Raw genomic sequence first — 23658 nt, 5'->3', positions numbered from 1 at the left:
TCACCTAGTCCTGGGTACAAAAGACCAATACTGACCATCGGTGGTCTTAATACTTCCCCAGTATCTACCAACCACAATAACCTTAAGGTCAGTCTTCCCATTGCTACAACCAAATTTTCTGCCACACCAGATTCTGAAGCTTTAGATCAGGCTAATGATACATACCTGCTACACGAAAAACTCCTACGCCTTAAAAGAAAGACCGAAGATCTCTATGATGACTTTGTTTATTTACATAGTAAACATTCTATGAAGGGACACAATATTCCAGACCTTTTGTCACAATGTCCTACACCCGAAATACTGTCTTTAGAGATCGACATGGTAAGGCCTGGAATCCAGCCTTTCCATCAGTCAATACCCCAGACCCACCAAGTAATTTGAGCACATCAGACTTTGAAGATCAGCCTTCAGAACGCCTACCCAATCATGACCCCACATCTGTCTTATTACCCGTTACTGTATCTGCTAGCCCAATCTCTGCTGCTCCTCCTGCTAATACTTCTAAATCTGCTACTGTTGCAGCATCTCACATCACTCTTTTCGCAGCAGAAGCACCCCCTTCCTCTCTGCCTGCAAGGACAGAACCTGTTGCTAAGTCAGATAACAACTTTTCTTTTGGGACTACAGCTCTGGTTGTTCTTGCTGGTGCCTCTGCAGCACTAAAACTACCAGACTCTACTCTATCAGTCTCAGGTGCGTCACTGTCCGCTGGTTCTTCTATGGCACCCACTCTCCCAGTTGCTACAGCATCGGAACTATCCACAGCCATTCATGATCTCTCTGCTGCAGTGGCTTCTGAAATTCCTACAAATCATGGAGAACCCGCCACTGTGACTCCTGACGTTTCTGCGGCTAATCTTGACTCTGCCATAGCTGTGTTTGATGCCTTGGAAAACCTTCCTAAAGCAACCAACTCTGCTATACCTCTGGCTCCACCTTTCACCACCTTACTGTTGCCTTTCAAAGCAAGCTTTGCCATGGAACCTGCAACAGACATTCACAGTTCCTCTATTCATGAACACTCTGTTGGGTTTTGTGCTCCAAAGACTTTGTCTTTTCTGATTTCTACCGCAAAGGTTCAGCACATTGATACCGTCTCCACCTTTCAAGACTCCCACCTTACAACCTTAAACAGTTTTTGGTGCTTCATGAGGTGCCTTTTCGGAATAAGACTCTTTCACGGTGTGACAGACCTTCTTCTTGTTGGTCAGTCTTCAGGGAGCCTGGAGAGGGGCCTGGAGAGGGGCATACTGTCATGCCTGCGCCATGGGCGCATACATTGGCGATCAATATGGACAAATTGTTATTCATTTATCTACAGAAAACTCTTGGATCAACCGCTATTCACTATTTGGACTTTATTTCCCATTTGCAAGACTTTGGTGCTTTTTTATTTTTTCCAGAAAACTACACTTACCATAATGCACTTGGCTATAACCATCTATTCCTGGCTATTCCTATTTTTCTTCATCAGAACTACAATCCCCAGAAGCCCTAGGGATTTGCTCTGCTTCCACCAGCTCAGGAACAGAGAGGGAGGTGGCCGATTGTCTGCAGGTGTGCTGAGCCAGGTGCAACCAGTTAGCCTGCCTCTGTGCTGGGCTGGGCAGTATAAAGGCTGCTGCCTGCGAGAGCTCAGTCTCTTGCATTGAGAGTCCTTCCGGCACCTTTTTGCTTCGAGCTACAAACTTTGTATGCTGTTTCCTGCTTTCACCTGCTTTTTGTTCCAGTGCCCTGGTGGGCTCCTGCCTTGCAGTCTGCTACACCCTGCTGCCTACAGCCCTAGCCTTTTGGGCTCCCTGCCTCAGCCCTGCTCCTCTGTGCGTCCTACCTTGCAGTCTGCTATACCCTGCTGCCTACAGCCCTAGCCTTTTGGGTTCCCTGCCTCAGCCCTGCTCTTCCAGGCTCCTGCCTTGCAGCTGATCACGCTCTGCTGCCTTCCAGCCTCCGCCCTTGCCCTGCCGGGCTCCCTACATTGCAGTCAATCACGCTCTGCTGCCTTCCAGCCTCCGCCCTTGCCCTGCTGGGCTCTCTACATTGCAGCCGATCACGCTCTGCTGCCTTCCAGCCTCCGCCCTTGCCCTGCCGGGCTCTCCACATTGCAGCTGATCACGCTCTGCTGCTTTCCAGCCTCAGCCCTTGTCCTCTGGGCTCCCTGCTCTGCAGCCAGCCTCACTCCGGCTGCCTACAGCCCTTGTCCTCTGGGCTCCCTGCTCTGCAGCCTGCCTCACTCCGGCTGCCTACAGCCCTTGTCCTCTGGGCTTCCTACTTTGCAGCTTATCACGCTCCGCTGCCTACTACCTACCTTTTTCCGCTGGGTTCTCGGCCTAGCAGCCCTCTACAGTCCTCTGCAACCTTCTACGGTCAGCGGCCCTGCCCCTCAGGGCTCACTCCTTGCTGCCCGGCCCTTCTGGGTTCCTTGCCGTGCAGCTTGCTTTACTCTGCTGCCCTAAGCCCTTTCCCTCTGGGCTCTCTACCTTACAGCCCTGCTCCTGTGGGCTTGCTCATTGCTTTCCTGCTCCTCTGAGCTCTCAACCTTGTTCCTTACTGTCCTCTGCTATCCAATCCTGTTACACGACTTTCCCTTCATTTCCTTCTGCTAGTTTGCTATCAACCTCCTTTTCCTGGATTTGTCTGTAAGTATCTTCTCTTGTACTGTTTGTAGACCCTTTTGTACAGAGCTTGTCTGTTGGTTCCCATCAGTCAACCTCTGCCCTTTCCCTTGTCTCGTTTCTACATTACAGACACCCATAGCTGCTGTTCCAAGCCATGAGCAAACAGCGTGGGCCTCTGTTATAGCAAACTGTGCAGAAGGCTAGAGTATTTCCTAAGGTTCGTGGAATACTCTTTTCCTATATCTGCATACACCCCAAGAGGGAATTCATTCTATACCTTTTTCCTTGCTACTCTTGCCTACTCTTCGTTCTCTTTCCTTTCCGCTGTGTGTGTACTTATCTGTCCACTTTATTTTGGCACAACCACCCAAACCCTTTCTGGGTGTCCTGTGCCACTCTTAATAGAGTGCCATCCTTGACACATGCACTCCAATTGTCTGGCTGCACAACTGAATGGAGGGTGCTGCCTGAGCCACTCATTATGCATGGTCCCTCCCCTGTCTTTTAAGGGAGGCCTGAGTCACGGACGACACTCATCTTGGTAGGAATCCTTTACATTCCCCTTCAGAGGCAATTTGGGATGGCTTCATCTAAGACAAATTCCTGGGACCACAGTCAGACCACCCTGCTTGCAACGCATAGGGTAACCCCCTTAGGGTGCCATTTGCCATTGGAAAACTGTACCACCTTGCATGGCCTGCAAAACGCTACTTGTTTGCGTAACTACGTTTTTGTTGTTTCCTAAGCAAAGATACTTGATCTGTAAATAAAGCTCCTCATTGGCTAGAGATGTGTTTTGTTTTGGTTGATGAGGGGCATGCAGTATAGGAAAGAGAATGGTCATTGGCAGTAAATGAATGGGTAAATAACCAAACAAAAATCCAGTAGGTTTTGTGATCTGCCGAACATGCCATATCGTTCATATCTGTACCTCCCCTGACAATAGTTGTAGTTCATAGGCAGCAGATTCAACACCATCTAATATCCAAAGCAGACAACAGTTCATCAATCTTCTGCATTTCTGGGATGTGCACTCATCCAGGCAAACACAAAGTAATTCTAGCAGGGAATGGAAGAGTAAGAGGGAGAGCAGAGTGTGGAGGCTGACTCAATCAAAAAAAGGGGGACATGAGGTGAAAGGACATGAGCAGCAAGGATCCAGATGATGGAAAAAGAGATGTGGGTGAAAATACATTAAGGAATGAAAGAGAAAATAAAACCCTCTTCGCCACAGGAGTCTCGCGCACAGAAATTGACTAATAAATGCACTCTTGTGGTGATCAATTATATACCTTGCTATTGCACCTCTTTCCTGTTTTCCATATATATTCTTTGATTGGTTTTGGTCCTTTTACAGGATTCAGCAAGAGGTGCCTTTCACCTGCGATTCTAATCAATTCAAAACATTCTTGGCCTGATGCCCTCTTTGAGCATCAACATCCATCATACATGTGTACATTTCTTTGAGTCAATTAGAGCTGAGCAAACCATAGCCAGGATCTCTGATCAATCGATTGATCCTACTCATCAATTATCATCAGTATTCCAACAACTTTAACAAATTAGAAATATGGCGAATACAAGTTTTGGTGATAATAATCACCTTTAGACTGAAGTTGGATTTCAAACCCCTTATGTAGTACTTGAAAAAGACTGACATACAATGCAATTTATTGTATAAATTGGTGCTTCAGTGCTGCCTCTCTTCTAAAATGGGTATTGGTTTCTGATACTGAATTCCAGCATTTTGTCAACTTTGTGATTCATCCTAAACCTGCTAATAGCCATTATTAATTGTTAGTGATCATCAATTGGCCAAGCACTGTTATGGGATCTATGATGTTTCCTCGCAGCAATTTGCTTTAGGCCCATTTTTTGGGATTTTTCTTACCACATTTCACCACAGAAAATGTGGGGAGAGACCCCCTGGAACCATTCAACCCCTCTCCCCCCACCTTTCTAAATACCTAAACCCACCCCTGCTCTACATTTGTGGTGAAATGTGGTAAAAAAACGTAGTTCCCTGTTATGATAGGTACCAATCATGATGTGACAAGGCAGACCTCTGAGGGTGGGTGCCTGCCACAGTGTGGCATTTCAAGTCCATAAAGGTGAGCCCTAGGGTCTGAAAATCCACCAACCCCCATAGTTGTAGAAGGGATGAAAGTTTCCTGTGCGCATACCCAGTCTCTGGGCATCAAAAGAGACAGGTTTCCTTGTATGCACCAGCAGCTCTGCTGAGGAAAATCAATCTGAAAGCTTTGCAAATACTTTGTATCAGTTTTTCCCTTTGCATATTGCAAGGGAACAAACACTGACACAGTTGAAATGTATAAAGCATTGTGCTCTCTCCAACACGTGTTGTGGGAGACAAAATACGAGCCAACTACAATGAATGCTGAATAACATCTGGAAACATAAATATTGTCCATGCATGATACCATATTGTACCACCCCTGCAGCTCTAAGACATACATTCACATTTGTATTTTGGTTGTATTAACATCTTGTTATTATTTTTCCTTGTTTCTGCAGTGCATCCTTATGTCGGCCAAAACTGTCCAGCAGGCTGTGCAACATGCTCTGATTCCAACGGATGCACTTCCTGCAAACCCCGGCTGTTCTTTTATCTGCAGAGGAGTGGCATGCGGCAAATTGGGCAATGCCTCCCAACATGTCCGGATGGATTCTATGGAACAAGATCTCCGCAAATGAATAATTGTACAAGTAAGTGTCTGTAGAAATGCATTCTTGTTTTTTGTTTTGATCAATGAATGTTTGACGAAAATATTTGGCTTGCATGTTAAAAATGATGCACTCAAAAATAATAGTCTTAGATCATTATCTCTTATGAATGAGTAATTTTTGTTCATTGTTATGATAAATGCTGAGCTCATTAATGATAGATTTCCTGAAAGCATCTCTCTCTTAAGCTTAATGGGACTGCTTCTTTGGAAGCTAAGATTGATGGTGCAGCTTCTAGCTTTCCTAGCTAAAATAAGAATAGCTGTGGTGCTTTCCTAGTGCCTGCCAACAGGCCACTGCCAGAATGATATAAAGTGGGACACTACCTAACCAGTCCCCATCTCAGACCAGCTGGATTTGGAATACATAAGAGCAAGCGCAGCATTCCAAATACCCACCCTTTCAGTACTTGCAGGCGTAATCTGTCTGCAGCAGCTTACTTACAGTTTGCTTACATTCATGTCATCTGAGACACAATGCAACAGCAGCATCAAAAAATCATAATACAATTCATAATACATCTACTCTTTAAACAAAATTTACATAAACTTAACGGATAAGTGTGTGTGATTAGGTGTACCCCATGCGATCATTAGTAATCCAATGAAAGGCTGGATCTATTTCAAGCAAGGCTTACACTGCTCCCCTTCTTCAAATATCCACACGCTAGATGATAGGGAAATGTACTCTCAATAGGGGAAGTGCAGGTGCTATCGTGTTGTTTTGTAATATGCCCAGGTCCGTCTCAGCTATGCCTCCAATGCAGCCCTGGTGTTTATCCTTCTTCCTGGTGACTAGCGCCAGTCAACATGCTGGAAGGCCGGAAACTACCTAGCCAACCCCAACACCAGACTTGTTGAAAAAACAGAATACTTATGAGCGTTAAGCAAACATGAAATACAGAATGAGCACAGGAGACACCAACCCTGCTCCACCAGGGTGACGTTCCTGAGTCCTTAAATATATGACTATGAGCATGCTTGATCAAAGTCTAGGGGAAGCCAAAGAGTGTAAAGCAAAGTATCATGTGCAAAGCACAGGCAAGTTAGATCATGTTACAAAACACACACACTACTGAGTTTCTTAGCACTCCTGACAGGGGTCTTCTGTTGATTACAAAAAACACAGTAGCCCAGCTAGCATTTAACTATTGCATTATATAAATTCCACCCACCACAACTTCAATTTGTAACAAATCCCCAAATCCCCTAAGCAGGAGGATGGGTATGGCAGAGTGAGCAACTAGGTCTCTTACATTTACCCTTTATCGTACCTGTTACTACATGGTGCACCTGGCATCGCTGGTGAACCTTCAAATGACCAAGACTCTGGAGCGGTAAGAGATTGCATGTAGGGAAATGCAATCCTAAGTGGCAGTAACGGCTATGATGACAACAGCTGCTCAACAACTCCCCAACATGTCAACATTTTGTACATGTCGGAAATTCATGGCACTGTCCATCCACCCTATAGTGATTTCATTTTACAATTAATTTCCCCCAAAAAGTCACTATATAGCAACTTTCCTCATTTTACACATATACCTAACAACATATATATTTTTGGGTTCCTCTAATCATGCCGCTCATAATGAACTAACTCCCGTCTCAGCAGAACATTGCTGGTGCAAACAGCATTTTTGTGCAGTTTATACAAAAATTCTAGTAGTTATGAACGTGAAATTGTCTACCGGGATATCTAATTTATTAAATTATTTCATACCTGAATCTCTGCTTTGTGGCATTTTATGGGTAGTTAAAAACACATTTTAGGATGTAACTCGTGACCCAGGGTCTAATTCTGAAGAGGTTTACTTCAGTAAATAGGCCTGTTCGGCAGCCTTTTAGTGATACTGGAACCAATACAGTGGGGCTTATGATTCTTGAGAAAATTAACAACTAATATTGTCCTTTTAAACTAAAGGGAATCTTCAACATATATGCAGATCTTGACTTTCATTTCACAGTTAAGTTTAATTTCTCCTCGGAGCATCTGCTCAAGTCTCTGCTGCTCTGTTGTTGATTTTAACCTGCCTGCCTTTCCTCTCTCAGGGCTAATGGTCATCTTATTGCTTATCTCAAAGAGCAGGCCCCAATAAAATTCCTTCCTGGTCACTGCTCGAGTGTTCTGAATGGAAAGTGAGCCCTTCTCATCAAATAGAAACTTGAAGTCGTGCCTCTAGAAACAGATACTTATATTTCTGAAGGTTATATTTACTTGGGCACATGAGGCCTTTTGTTTATTTTTAATATAACTAAATTGAAAGTTGTGCTTGAAATGAAAAGGTGTCTCTTGACTATCCTAGTGCTCAATGCAATATAATGTCTTTATGTACAATCTGCTATTGGTACCAGTGGTATCACGCCTGGCATGGTGCATTTAAACAATTGCTATATATATGTCTCTGACACATACTATTGTGCTTAAAATGGGCTTTTATTGCAAAGATCAACTACTAACATAGCAAAATTGAATAAAATGTGATGGGAGATATTATGAATCTCTTCACAGATATAACATATCAATGGGGTCCATAAGATCCAAAAATTACCAGTAACTTTTCATCATGCATATGAGTGTCATATATTGATTTCAAGCTTAAATGTTCACTCGTCTTACAGAAATTGATATATTCCTAATTTGAATGTACATGTAATTGTCTATCTCGGATACACCATATATTATGCATAATTAGTTGAAATGATTTGCATCTCATACAATCTCAGAATTTCTCTTTTATAACCAAGCCAATTGCACCACGCATGCTTCCTCAGGGCATCAAAAAGGTATCTGAATGTTACTCAATGTATCAAAGTAGCCCCTCGTATATTGCTGTGCTATCTTGCAAATATGAATATATATACTTGCTCCAACGTATAACCTATCTGTTCACCTCCCCTGAATATTCTACAAATTGAATGTTTCCTGTGAGTTGGTCTTAAAGTTTTACCGGGATCATACAATTACTCTGCAAAGTAAAATGTCAAATTTTGACATCTCCTTTTCACCCCATATATATGTGGGAGGCTGGGTAAACTAAATAATGAATGCAGAAGGGAGTAGAGAGGGAGGCGGGGGTTCTCCCTGCATATATATGTGGTGAAAAGGGAATAAAAAGATTTTTGGGACATTTTCGATTTGCACTGTAAAACATGTGCAGTAGTCACATAGATCGGTATTCCCTTATACTACCAGTTTACCTTAATCAAAATGGTATGGTTGGCTTCTTTCAAAATTACTTCATTGTCTTCATTAAGCCTTACTACATTCCATCCAGTTAGCTTGGGATCCCATAGTAGATTTCTGGTACGTTTGACACTTGATTTCACATGGCAAATATCAAAATCACGAAGTACGCAGAAATCATACTGCACCTCAAATCTACTATGAGGATCCAACTTTAACAGGCTGGAACATATTATTACCTTATAGACCTACAGTGGGTCATAATCGCAGGATCATGACCGGTCATCAATGCATGACCCAAAGCAAAGTTGATGGTCATAAGGTGGGGAAGGGTCATTATCCCAAGCACTAATGACCCCTTCGAGGTCTATAAGGCTATTAGCACATGGTGGTAGTAGCCATACATGTTTTGGAGTTTTGGTGGTGACGTTAAAATGTTCCTTTAATAGTAAGTAGAGTAACACTCAGTTAGCATATTTATTATGGTTTTATTTTGTAGTGTTTAAATAATAAGGTTGTTTTCATAAATTAAGCATTTTCATTGCAAACTTGGTTAAACCAGAATGGGTTAAAATGAGCATATATAACCAAGGGCGAGTAAAAACAGGAGACTTTATCGCACGGGCAAAATACAACTGAGAGTTCAAAGAAAATTTAAGAAGATAATGAGTCCTGGTTTTTAAGAATCCCCCACATTATGAATTAAGGCACTAACAGTCTTGCTTATGAATAGTTGAAAATAATCCAACCAAGAGCCTGTCAGATAGCACAGCGAGTAATGTACAATATGCATTCAAAACACAGTCACGTGTGTGGAGCTATTAGCACTCCAATATATATCACGTCAGTAGTGTCAAGAGGGAGGGGGGTCACTGCTCAAGTTAAGGGCTTTGAAGTGCATACATTTGTCCGAGGAGGCAGGTCCTGACTCCCAGAGTGACAACCACATACTTCAACAATGTACCTTTCACTTCTGGCCCAATGGCGTACTCAACCAGCACAGGGAAACTCACGGCAAATAGCTGAAAATGTCTTTGTTATGTTCGGCTTACTGTCACAGCCACATGGCCCACTGTTCCTGTCAGTCAGGTTATAGAAATGAACGAAAATGGCAAGATCGAACGCATGTCCATCGAGGCAGAGTGCGCAGGGCCTAGCGAGCAGCCACTGGATATGGCGTTCTGCACATGGGCTGGTATCATTAAGAAGCTCTGCTTCTGGCTGTTTGTCACTTGGAAGCAAACCAATTCATACTTCTGCCTCCCTCATTGGCATTTGCTTTAAAAACGTTAATTCTCAAAAAGTCTGTTTTGGTTGTTCCTTTGGTTGCAATTTGGAAAATAGCTGAATTGGGTGCAATTTGATGCAGGAAACCTGCCATCAGAGGTACCTGTTAGACAGAGTGAATTGGAAAGATAACTATGTTGTGTCTGAGCCAGGGCAAAAGCATTTGTCTGAGCCCCAAGGATCTAGACTTTTGACAGTATTCAGGTTGACCTAATGCAGGTGAAACTTTTTAGATGTTGGGGTGACAGATTTGGGTTCAGCTCCTGATGTAAGGTCCTTCAGTGACCCTGCCAGGCGGAGGGTCACATTGTATGGTGTGCGCCCTTCATGAAAGGTAATCCTCCAATCGCGGTGGTGGTATCATGAAGCCCCCGTTTGGGAGGGGGCCTGGAAAACATACACTTCCTAGCGAGGTACGGGTTACGTAACGTATGCGTGGGTCCCAGATATGAGGATGGGGGTGTTACTTTCCATGCTGCGCAATACATTTCCAGGCCCCTTGCTCGTTTCCGGTTATTGCATTTTTTTCCCTGCCTCGTGAACTCTTCTTGAAGAAGATGGACCAGTTGTCTTTCTTCGCTCTTGTGTTTTGGTTGGTTCCTATCCTCAGCCTGTTCTCATCAGATTTCTTTGCTTTGGCATCTTCACAAGGAAACTCTCTCTTGTTTGGATTTTGCGACACTGATTTGATGACTCGTTTCCAGGATTGTTCTAAAACCCTAAGGATCTGGATATTGCTGAACTCTTAAGAACAGGCTTCAGTCTAATGGAATATTCCTCTTGGATAATTATTGTGGTGTGGATCACTTCAAGCTCATCTTCCCTCTTAATGGTACCTCCCTCAAGAACATAAACTCTAGATTCTAACTTCCCAAGTACAGAGCTCATTGCATTGCAATCCTACCTGACTTAATGGTATTCCTTTAAGGAACGTCCCAGCCTGCATCCTGAATACTTGACATGTGACTGACTCTGCTCCAGCCCTACTGGCCTTTCTAAGGTCACCGACCCGCATACATGGACTCAAACTATTATTAAATAAATAACCTAGTAGTCTTTATGGCAGCAGGCTCAGCAAGAGGTGCTCACTGGAGGTGTTCACTCAGAAATATGGACACATGCGCCTATTTGACATCAATACTTGGAAAGGCCGCACATTGCGTGGAGGTGACCAGATTTAGAGAACCGGGAACAAGACACTTTGTAATGCCAGCATGTATGACATGCCCCACTCAGCTATGAGAGCGTTCAGAGAGAATCCCTGGTCCTCATGCACAGTGACCCACACCAGATGCTGAAGCACAAGTTACTGCGTGCATTATCTCAATTCCCAATGTCATGTATTGATTTGCATATTCATACAATGGATTAAGTTTCCTTCTTGCCCTCCATGCTCACCTCTCCCCCATGCTTTGAACACCCTCTTTTCAACGCTTAAATATAAGTCGAAAGGATTGGCTTTGTCAATGCTTGCTCGATTAAAGTATACAGATTGTTGCAATGTCTGTTTCAAATGGAAGTTGCAGCCCCTCAAAAAATCCAGCAGAGACTGCTGGTAAAATGGACGAGATGGCGAATGGATTTTTTTTATAACTGGGTTTTGCTTTATAAATCAGTCCAAGTTCATTTTGTTTTCTTAAAATCAATCATAGATTGATCAACCAACTAGGGCTATAACGGTTTTCCGCTTTCAGATGCGAATGTGCCCTCCCACTGCTGGGGCCCAGTCGTTCACTGCTTTGCCTCAGGCATTGATGAAGGAGCCCTCAGAAGAAACAGAGAGTAAGTTTAAGGCCCGGTCGGGAGTGGCTGAACGGTACATTTACCGCCCAAGCCAAGTGTATTATGTCCAGTAACTGGTATTTTGAGAAACCCTGGGAAACAAGGACAGGTGTTAGGATACATTCTGAGGGAGGTGTTACCACTATAAATAGGAAAGCCACCAATGAATCACTACAATAATAAGATACCATTATATATCACAATAATAAAATACCACAAGATTAGGTGTAACTCCTCCAGAAAATATATCTAACAGGAGTGGATCGCCCTGTCTCCCGGACAACCATCCTGAGCCACCCAAAGGTGGCGCACAGCATTGTTGAGCAGTATCAAAAACTCAATGCATTTCTGCTGTTGGCAACAGGGCCAAAGAACAAACGCTTTGAATGCATTCTTACACCAGGGAAAAGGACTACAACTATGGCAAACATTGCCCTGGTGCAAAACTGCATTCACAGAATTATCTGGGCACTGGGGCCATTTTTGCCAGTGCTGATTGCACTGCACCATGGCAAAATGTCTGCAATGCGGCCACTAGACCTTTCCAGGGTGGGAAGCGTTCCGCCTCCCATTGAGTTATCAACTATTTCGATGCCTTATTGTATGGCGGTCACTCAATCACGGTGACAGTGTGTGGAAAAACCATTGCATAATCCTATCTATGTACCTGTACGTCTGCTCCTATGTACGCGAGTAAAAAGAACATCATAATGTATTTCTCCAAGTATTTGCTTCATCTGATGGTTGTAAATATGGATTTCATTTAGACCTGTTCCTGTGCTATTTCTTTCCCAGAATGCAAAGCAGAATGTGAGACCTGCTTCACCGGGAACTTCTGCACGAGGTGTAAAAGTGGGTTTTACTTGCACAGCGGAAGGTGCAGTCACAGCTGCCCCGAAGGATACGAAAGTAACAGCAACACATTGGAATGCAGCAAAATAGGTAAGCTTTGCCATGGGGCCAGGGACCCAAGCGGGCTGGTGCAGACTTAAAAGACGATAAAAGCAACTCAAAGGAAAACTGCAGGCCCCCTTCCAGAAGAAATACCAGCAGTGCTAAATTAGCACTCTACCAAGATCACTGGTCCTGCCAGATAGTACACGTTAGCAACATTGATATATACAGTATTACCGGCTACGTTATATAAAGCAGAGGTCATTACAGCAGTGATAATGGCCACCAGATGGTAGTGAACATGGAGGTAAAAATGCCTCTGGTCAAACTCATATTTTTCCTTACTTTCTGCTGTCCCATGACCTCTGCTGGTGTTATAAAGGTACCATTGATTGTGAGAACATTCTACCGGTCATAAAATATGCTAACCTTTGAGGCAGAGCTAAGTGTCCCTGCAGAAAATTAAATGTCATTAGTGTTTTGTGATAACACATTACATTTACTTTTCGGTGCATCATATGTTTACAGTTAATACCATTTTTAAGACCATTTTGTAGCTCATCTTTATACTCCGACATGAATTGCTGGCTGAAATGCACTTACCACTGCAAGGAAGAAAGATTTTTCCCATAGACATAGGCGTTCCCTTCTGTAATCCAAGGTGTTTTACCTGCTGTGGTATTTTCTGTTTAAGGCTGCTGATAGCATTACTACCGTTTTCAGAACGAGGGCCAATTTGTTTTGTTTTGGAGTGGTAAACTTGAGGGATATCTATTTAAAAAAGTACATTATGTATATGTTTTTTATATACACTGAACTGGTCATATGTTGCCAGTACCATGTCCGAGATACCTCTCAGGCAACCAGCCCCCATCCTATGGAAAAAGAAGAAAATAAAAGGGGAATAAGTGAGGGAAAGAGAGAACCGGAAATAGGAAAGGACACACAGTTTATAGTTTGGAAAGATACGATGGGGTTTAGGTAAAGGGGATGCGATTGTATAGATAGGGGTGTATGTTTAATGGCAGACAGTGGATAGAACATAAAGCTAATGATGAAAGAAGAAAAGTAAGAACCATTGTGGTAATGAGCAATGTTCCAGTGGCGGCTATTTTTTGCACCTTGGAAGTAAGGTCTGGTATTAGTGGAAGCATGGTTGTGTGACTGCCCAGATATGCATTCAGGAAGTACTTGAAGTGTAGAGGCCATAACTGTCAGGTAGCATTTTTTAGGCACAGCCCGTTTATACTCACGGAGGGGTGCAGAGAAGTTCAAAGGTACCGAAATAATTTAGAGGTAAGGTTGTAAAATAATACATGGCAATCTAGCTAAATCAAAGGAAACAGCGTCCAATCAACCTTCATAAAGTCTGTACGCATTGACAAACAGGCACATTGTTGTGTGAAATGTCCCATTGATGCCAGTGTCCACTCAGATCAGGTGTGGCCAAGTTGTGAAGCCTTCCTGTACAACCAGTACACACAGGAAGAGGAGAGGGATTGCTCTTCTGGTAGTTTTCTCAAACCCAAATGGCCCTGAATGCCCAGGTCCCCTAGGAAGGAAAGCTGTGAGGAATCCTGGGCACTCTTGAATGAGGGAGGCCGCCTGACCGTGGTGATTCCTGTTGCAGTCTGTCTTCTCCACTCTCTAGAGATCTCCTGAGGTCGTCTGCTATGCAGGCATCTTCTTCCTTACGTGGCAAAGGTGATAGGATGGCTTGTCCCTGAAACCTTATTGCCAGTACCACAACCGACTGAAACTCAATCCTCTGCCTAAAAAAGACCTCTAAACCCACGATCCCTGGGCCTCCCTCAACCGGATAAAGCACAGAAGTATATGTCCCCACCGGATTCCAGAACTGATGAAGTAGTCTCTGAGAAAATCAGAGTAAGACGGGTAAGTTAACATACCTGTTTCGTTCCCCCCATGTCCTTCATAGGGTTACATGGGTGTAAAGTCCTAGCCCTACCTATTCCTTGCCTGACTCAGATCGGAAGTGGTGTAATCAAGGATTCCCCCCCCCCAAAGCCTTTTCTATTGTGGTTGAATGGAGCGAGATACCAACCTGAACTTTTACTAACGTTTGGAACTCTGAATCACAACCACTGACATTGCTCAATCCAATAGTAAAGCTACCAGAATAGTATAACTTGTGGAACAGTACCAGAAAATGATGACTTGTGGAACTGATGACTCTAGGGCACAAGGCCCCGTTCTATCTCAGATATGGACTTACTACATGTTAGGAATGTAATTCTAGTGTTGCTAAGTGTCTCTCAGGTGTTTTTCTAACCTAATAACTTACCTGTGTTTCACTGGTTTTGACTCAATCAATCAATGAATAAATAAATAATAATTTGTATTCATCTTCCACCATTAAAAATACACAGATAGAAAAGTTCAACAAGCTTTATTACATACGATTCCCCCCTAAAGGTACCCAAGTAAAAGTTAAACAGTTTTAACAGGTTAGAAAGCTTAGTTAAGTACAAAACGCTAAATTAAATATAAATGCATTGCTCTTAACCAAATTTACATAACATTGTGAATAAAAACAGGCCACATCATTATTCAGCAGTGAATCATGGCTCGACAAAATTGTCTTCTGTGCCTCCCATCTCGTTTTCATTCCATGTCTGTGTATATGTGGCACAATAAAGTGTTTTGTCAGCATTCTATTTTCTGTGCAAATTAGAAGAAAGTGTGATAGGTCATCTGATCTGCCAAATACACAGTCATGTGACTTACCAGACATAAAGTTGGTTTGACACCCCGGTTTATCCCCAGTGCAAAGGACATTTAAGTGCATGCGACAAAGCAAGCATCTCAACCTTGGTGACAGCATAGAGGTCAGATAATCATCGGTTACAAGAGGGTCCTAGATTATTACTCATAGTGACAGGGAGTTTAGTGTGCATGCCTTGTCCCAATCACTCCTCCGGAAATGAGACATTGGAGACGCATTTATCAGAGTCGCTGGATTGGGGTGGTCCCATCTAGTGCATAACAGCCACGTGTAGGACCATCAAGAAGAGCAGTTTCCAGTCAACCCTTACGGTACTCTGTAAGTGTGTTTTTAACGCTCTCATTTAGGAGCTCCAGTTTGTGCTTCTTAGCTAAATATCCAAGAGGAGCAGCAGCAGGGCCATGGAGGAGCTACCCAATTCCAAATGGTTTTCAGTTAAGAACTCCCGTAACAGTTCTTAGTAACTGATTCGAGTCGCAAACTCGAATAGCCCCAAATTTCAGCTCCATAAAGGGCAGTTAAGGAAATGTTAGCATTAAAACCCTCAATACATTTCAACAACACCTGGGAACCAAATTTATAGTGGAATTTCAAAAGACCCCCCAATGCTTTGATTTAGCTCGTTCCTGGCCTTAGGTTTATGTGCAACCCACAATCCATGTCCTGAAAAGAAAGATAAGACTAAGATAGGTATTCTGTTTGACAATTTCAATTCTGGAACCATCTAAGGAACAGTAAAATTGTCATATCTTCTTGCCGAATTGCAATACTTTCATTTTTGTCAGATTTAATTCAAGCTTTAGGGAGTCAAGATGCACCTTGGCTGCAGCAAGACTCGTCATTAAAGCAATTGGAGTTAGGCTTATCAGGGTGCTGCGTATCCGTCTTTTCACTGACCTTGCCACATCCAGTACTTGAAGGTATTGCTGATAACTCTGCTAACCTGCTGCTGAACTGTCCTTAAGGTAAAGCATTGGGGTTCTCCCTGAAACCCCAAGGGTGATTGTATATAATATTTTAAAGTAGTTGTATGACAATACTTACCTAAATGTTTTGATGCTTCTTGAAAATTTTGAATGCCTAGTAAAAATGGTCTAACTGGAATTATTGAAGTGCTCTGTGTATGTCTCATTGTAGCCCTAGACCATTCTCACACCACTCCCGAGTCTAAGCCTTGCCACTCTGCTACCTTCCTCGATTGGGTTTGGCTAGATTGATTGTCTCTCCTGTTCACCATAATAGGATGGCCTCCCATAATCCGTCCCAGGGCCGATTTTGCAAATACATCTTAACAATATATAATTGGGAAACTTTCAAATATTAAGGGTTTTTCTCGGTGTCAGAGCTAGGGAAGCAGGCGGAGGGCTACTTTCAGATATTGATGTACCCAGCTCTGTCACCCACAATGTAGCGAAATGGGATTACCCCATCCCACCATGAGGAGCTTTTCACCCCCTCTAGCACCAAAAACGCCTCCTTTTGACTTCAATTTAGCTTAGGTTAGTTTTGCATACTCATCCCCGCGTCTGACTTATCCTAGCATGTGCTTTCATTGGTTGTATACGAATTGTTCAAACTACAATTGTTCGAATTACAATTGACCGAATTGCGAAGGTCAATTGTTACATATATGCGGGGGTAAACCCCCGCAACCCCCTAATATATATATATATATATATACGGTCAATTGTGCAAAGGTCAATTCGGATACTTGACTTTCGGTCAATTAGGTAATTCGAACAATTGTTTTCGAACAATTTGGGTAATACCCTTTCATTTCATCAATGAAACTGATGTTTGTCTGTATCACACGATAATCTGTTGCACTTCTCTTTGATTTCCACAGTGCACTGTACGGTTGATGAGTGGAGTTCATGGAGCCCTTGCTCAAAAAGGGGAAAAACGTGTGGCTTCAAGCGAGGCAATGAGACAAGGGTCCGAGAAATACTACAGCATCCGACAACACATGGCAATCCTTGCCCAACCACCACAGAGACGAGGAGGTGCATAGTGCAAAAAAAGAGCTGCCAGAAAGGAGAGAAAGGTACGGTGAAACGTATATCTGTTCCCGCCAACCTGTTCAGTCCAAACGTATCAGTGCGTGAGGTGTGTGGGCCTGAAAGGAATGTGGCAGGATCTAGACCGGTGGGTTGTTTAATGCCTATTGACGTTGCAATGGAAGCAGGTTAATGCCAGTCGACTAACTTACGAGAGTGTCTCCAAAGAGTATGTGGAATGCATTAAAAGTGGGACAATTACAGTCCAGGGCTGGACTGCCCCACCGGGACACCGGGCCATTCCCCGGTGGGCCTCGGGGCACAGGGCCTCTTTGTTTAGCGCCGCCGCGGAAGTATACATAAAGATAACGAAAATGTCAATCGAGGCCAATCAACCAGCGTGGGTGGTTCACTGTAAATTGTTGCAGCTGTCTGCCGCTCGCTGCAAAGGCCCGGGTTGGGCTGGTCGCGCGCCTGCGAATGAGGGGCACGAAATGCACATGCCCTGCTCTGAGCAGCCAGCTACTGGTGGTGTGTGCTAATTATTCCCATTGCGCAGGTGCAGCCGGCCAGGGCTGTGCACAGGAACACAGCGGCAGGTGCACTGACTTCCTGCTCCTGCTCTGAGTGACGATTGGCACGTACAATGATGACTGTGTGAGCTGCAAGCTACCGCCGGCCGCAGTATTACTAAGGTTCAGGTGCGTGCAGACTAGTGATCGTGATAGATTGCTGCTTGGGGCGTGGGGGTGCCGCTCTGCCAGTGGGCGGGTGGATGGGGGTGTCGGGGTTGGCTGCCGTGCCAAAATCGATACCGGGCCTAGCAGCAATTTTTTCTCTGGGGGGAGGGATTGTGTGCTTCGTGTTATGAGCCCAGATTCTGCGCCTGCTGTGAATAGAGGTGGATGGCTGACCCAAGCTGGACCCAGCATGAAAGTGCCTCCTTGCCAGCCAAATGCAATTACAACAACGCCAATGGCCTGGGCTCTGCGGGGTGAGCAAGCTGCAAGAAGAGGACACCTTAGTTAGAAAAATATAACTCCGCCAATCGCAACTTATATTTGAATACAAAGTCTCACAATATTAGGCATTTTATAGAATACGCATTTTACATCTTTAGCTGAAGTGCACTGTACTTCTTCTCAAACTAGGATACAAACCCATCAGTGGCCCGGCCGCCCAGCTCGCCACACAGGGTGCGGACACCAGTATTTTGCAACTCAGTTGGAAAGACTGGCGTCTTAACAAAAAATCGGAGCCATGTAAGCACATAGCAAAATTCCAGCACCGCAATTTTTTCTGCCTTGCTGCTACCCTGCCCCATCTATCCCTTCTCTTCCCTTACCCCACCCCTCCCGGTCAAACCCAGTATTATCACCCAATCTACCACCCACACACTTCCACCTATATGCAGTTGAGGAACGGTGGAGGCGTGCACTAGAGGCAGGGAGATTGCAGAGAGGGGGGCAGTGAGCGAGCCGCAGGAGAGGAAAGGTTCATGCATTTAGGAAAGGCATATGGAGAGCGGCAGAGAGAGGGGCAGTGAGCGAGCCGCAGGAGAGGAAAGGTTCATGCATTTAGGAAAGGCATATGGAGAGCGGCAGAGAGAGGGGCAGTGAGCGAGCCGCAGGAGAGGAAAGGTTCATGCATTTAGGAAAGGCATATGGAGAGCGGCAGAGAGAGGGGCAGTGAGCGAGCCGAAGGAGAGGAAAGGTACATGCATTTAGGAAAGGCATATGGAGAGCGGCAGAGAGAGGGGCAGTGAACGAGCCACAGGAGAGGAAAGGTTCATGCATTTAGGAAAGGCATATGGAGAGCGGCAGAGAGAGGGGCAGTGAGCGAGCCGCAGGAGAGGAAAAGGTTCATGCATTTAGGAAAGGCATATGGAGAGCGGCAGAGAGAGGGGCAGTGAGCGAGCTGAAGGGAAAGCAAGGTGGACGAGAAGTGGGATGAAATGCCAGGAAGAAGGACACGCTGCAAAGAGAAATTTGGAGAGAGAACGATGAGCAGGAAGAATGCAATTAGTGGGATCAAACCGAAAGATAGGCCCAAGAAGGGGGAAGGAAGGGCATCAGACAGCACTGACAGCTCAGCTCACACCAATTTCAAAAGGTGCAACACCGAGGCGGGGTCATTAGATCGTGTGGGTGAGCAATTTACCACACACCTGATGTTAAAGGCTTAAAACCAATGCAATTTCAAAAACACATTTAGACCAGAATGGAAAAGCATGAACAGCGAAGCATTTCTAAAATCTTTGTTTACATTTAATGCATTTACTACTTGTTTAAATATTCAAAGACGTTTCTAAGCCTGGGAAGTTGTAAAGTAGGTCTTGGGAACATGTATAAAATGATGCAGCGAGCAGCGCACCGCAGCTCATCACAGATAGTCATCACAGCGCGCCCACACCACTGATGGTCGCGAGGAGTGGGAATGGCACAGCAACAATATATACAGCAGAGCTGCAAGGGAATCATCTGTGTTCTGAAGCAGAGAGACTTCCCTTGCTGCACATTGGGGGTTCCACTGAAACTCCAAAATTGAGGCTGAAAGGTAGCTTTGGGGGAAAGAACTGTTTTACATTACTTTTCACTGCGGTTGAGTTGTTCAGGAAAATGTGGGGCTTGTACTACCTGCCCATGTGCCTTATCAGGGACGTCATTTCACCAAAATGTCAGGGGTAGTGGAAGTGACATCATACGACTCTTGACCCCCTGATGACATCACAGGAAGTGGTGTAATTTGACCCACCCCGAAGTGATATCACGGGAAGCGATGGAATGCGACCTTTCACCCGTTGACAAAACAGGAAGTGGCATCTCATAGTATTGACACTACGAAAAATATGGTTATATCACTATAATGTGATGTACATTTCATTCAAGAATGGATCGCCATAAGTATTGTTAAGATCAGTGTGTATGGGCCCATATTACCAAATTACTGTGAATGCAAGCAAACGTCCATGACCAAATGATAATGATGTGTTATTATATAGCACTTACGCTTAAGTGCTTTATATAGAAAGAATATACACCCAATTTCACCCAACCTGTGTTGGTACTCATTTATCGACCTCAGAAGGATGAAAGGCTGAGTTGAGGTGTTTAAGAAAGACTAAATCAGTGACTCAACCCCTGACGTGTGCCTGAAATAAACCTAATGACTCATTCTAGCAATTATTGTATACAATTCCAGAAAGACACATTATTTGGTATTCCTATTCTTTCTTATTTAGGGTCAGTGCCTAAACAAGAAAGCCAGCCACTCCAGAAGTAAAGAGCCCCATGGTGCTGGCCACAGCCCAGGAGCTTGCATTACAAAAAAAAAAAAAATAACAAGTTGTCTTTTTTTAAAACATTTTTGTAGAGGTCGCAAGGGAGACCTCAGAGGTCACAATTGCAACCTCTGCCGACCCCTAAATTACGTCCCTGTGCCTTATAAGTGCCGGTGGCTAACGATTTCAGCTTTTCTGTTTTGTCCCCATTGTTTTCTAAAGGACCTTTCGACCTAATTAATGATAACCTTCCCAAAATAATCCGTAATGCTTTCTGTACTCTATGCTGTCTTGCTCTTTCCGAGCCGAAAAACTAAGCAGTTTAAAAACCTTAGAAAATGCATCTTTTTTATTTTGAAATACATTGAGAGGGGTTTGTGGGCAGTTTTGATATTTGGCGCAGAACTCCCAAAGGTCAGTTCAGAAATATTTTGTAATAATGAATTTTCCACTTTACGTCAATAGATGAATTAACTTTTGCTATTTTTTTTTTTTTTTTTAACAAAGCAGCATTAGGTAATGTGACCTACACATATCTGTGCTTTGTACATATCAAACCAGCTTTGAACTGTACATTGATAGAAACCTTTCCCGCTGACCATCTACCCCTCTGTAAATAATTATAGTTTCTTTTACTTGAAAGAATTCTATATTTTTAAATCAACATTTTCATGAAACTATTTCAAAAGAAAGCTTTAATCCTTTCAAATGATCCTGCTATTTCAAGGAATGGTATGCGGTCAGAATTAGGCATTATATATAGACCTAGCCCAACAGACGTACAGTGTAGTGCCACATCACTCCCCCAGGACATAATAGATTTGACTACATATTGGACTGTAGTAGTCATTTATATAGCGCCTTTTCCCATTTGTAGGGCTGCAAAGCGCTTTGTGGTAGGAACGCACTCGAGGACCAAAGTCCAGGTATGGGAAAGTTCTAGGAGGAGGCTTCAGATGCGTGTGTGGATTTGGCCAAGATTAGGACTTAGGAAGGCTGGCAATACCCCCGTAAGCAACTCAAGAGGGCAGGCATGTGGGTGGGTACTGCCCCCCCCTTCCCCAGCCAGCGGTGGGCCCATCCCAGGAGCAGTCAACAGGGTGCACGTTGCACGTGAGACAGCATCAGCAGGCAGTACCGGATAATGCTGTGGCCATGGGCATCAAAGACATACCACCGGGCCCAAGTGCAGCCTTCCCCAGAAGTGTTCAAAGCCCCCCACCAATGCTATAGTGGCCTGATTGCCTGCCCGTGGAAAGTGGGCAGATTATGACGCCTTTGCGTGCAACACAGTAACAGTGCAGCACCCACAACGCCAAAAGTGTGCATCCATCGCCATTGCAAAGACTTAGCAATGCTCACGAGATGCAAACAGACAGCGCAGTACCCATGAGGCATGTGAGGTTATTGTAGGGCCACTGGTATTTCTGTGTCCCTGATCCAAAAACAGCAAAGCATTACCCAAGACAAGTTAGACCTCCATGCTGACCTAGTGAGCCCCCTCATGAAGAGTTTTCCCTTCAGAGCCAGTCCCAAAGTTTTAAACTTATTTAAAACATGCATTTTTTTATCCATATATGTTTAAAACATTCTTTAAATGCATACATTTTGACAAATGTTATTCAACATTGTCTTGGGGGGATACTCTCCATCCCCTCATAGAAGGGCTGGGCTCATGTGCTGTGTTCGCTCCTTCAGTGAAATATGGGGCCACTTTGAAAAAAAACTCCAGGGCCACTTTTGGTTCCCAGTCCAGCCCTGTTACAGTCTCCCTTTCAACGTAAATGGAAAAGAAATGTGGTAACATTTTAGAAGACCAATGACCCCAGTTTTAGACGTAGACTGCAAAACCTATATTTTATGTTTAAAATTGGGCAAGTGTTTGCAAACATTTAATGACAGTGATACATTACATCCCTGGATCAGAACAATGCTACAATTATATTTGCAATTTTAAAATGGCAGTACTTAAGTTCCCAGAGGATGGGTTGAGAGGTTTTCACTGCTTGGTTGCAAAAATGAATGTCAAAAAATATTTGGATAAACATGCAGAAGGTTATTACATGTTTTCAGCTTTTCTGAGGTTATAGATGTTGGCTTACATGAACATGTTTTGGGCTATGCCTTTATTTTGTCAAAGTCAGAAAAACCTCACAGTTTACAGCTGCCTTTCAGAAACTTGAGGGGTCCAAATAGCAGATTGATTTCATTAAGAATAAGAACATTAGCCCTGGTGATTGTAACAGGAATTTCCATCATTGCTGAAATTGCCACACAGTATGCTAGCTTGTTGTGTGGTTTGTTGGCAATGTAAACCTTACATGCATCACAAACACATAAATGAGTTGTCGAGCCAGTGCTCCACAACTGTTATGTAAAGCATTCCCTTCAATAGGTCCATGGCAATAGCATAACCATATCTTTAACGTGTTTCTTCTGTGGCTGATGCAACAAAATGGGTGCCTCGAAATGGAAGTGCTTTAAACCAACAAGAAACGTCTAGTTGCTCGAGTTAATGGGCAGCACCATAACTGACCTGTGCAAAACTGCCTCACTGGTTATTATAACCCTTAGCACCCAGGTGCAATGGTTCGACATTTTGGTAACTACATTGACACATTGAATGCAGTCCTATTCACCAAAAAGAAAACCATGACAGGACAAAATGGCTGCCAGGTAAACTGGGTAGGTGGTTGGCGGTAACACACTGAACACCATTTCAGTTCCAATAGCAGCACAGGCAGAGAAAGAGTATCGAAGCTAGGGTTTGAGAGGCACCAAGAGACTTGGCAGAAGGCCAGGTAAGTTGAAAAATGTATATTGAAGATGTGGGTTAGGAACAGGACAAGTATGAAATGGATGCACAAAGAGAACGGTTATCAGCCGCGATGCAACACAGGCTTGTGCTACTTGATGAATCCTGAATTATGTGATTTCGGATTCATTGCAGCACCCATTGAATTTACTAATGCAAATGTACAACTCTTAAGTTCAGGTGAAAACACTACCTTGTAAACAGCTGTTGATCAATTTAAAATTATACTGACAACAGATGAGTGTGATAAATGTATAGGCCAGCAACGCAAAAGCCGCTGCCACCTGGTGATCTCATATGGAAGGACA

At 43.8% G+C, this 23658-nt stretch overlaps 1 protein-coding gene across 1 annotated transcript in view; it reads left to right on the top strand.

The window, feature by feature from the left end:
* The window catches only part of RSPO3 (R-spondin 3), a 244542-nt gene that overhangs the window by 117657 nt on the left and 103227 nt on the right, over positions 1 to 23658 (top strand). The window contains exons 2-4 of the mRNA XM_069607503.1: positions 5154 to 5345; positions 12414 to 12560; positions 17105 to 17302. Coding sequence (XP_069463604.1) covers positions 5154 to 5345; positions 12414 to 12560; positions 17105 to 17302 — 537 coding nt within the window. The remainder of the gene's footprint in view (positions 1 to 5153; positions 5346 to 12413; positions 12561 to 17104; positions 17303 to 23658) is intronic.

This window comes from Ambystoma mexicanum, chromosome 4q, assembly GCF_040938575.1.
Source record: "Ambystoma mexicanum isolate Mex_15411 chromosome 4q, UKY_AmexF1_1, whole genome shotgun sequence".
In the NCBI taxonomy this organism is placed as follows: domain Eukaryota; kingdom Metazoa; phylum Chordata; class Amphibia; order Caudata; family Ambystomatidae; genus Ambystoma; species Ambystoma mexicanum.
The sequence above is the reverse complement of the archived record's forward strand: the minus strand, read 5'-3'. Positions and strand labels throughout refer to the sequence as shown.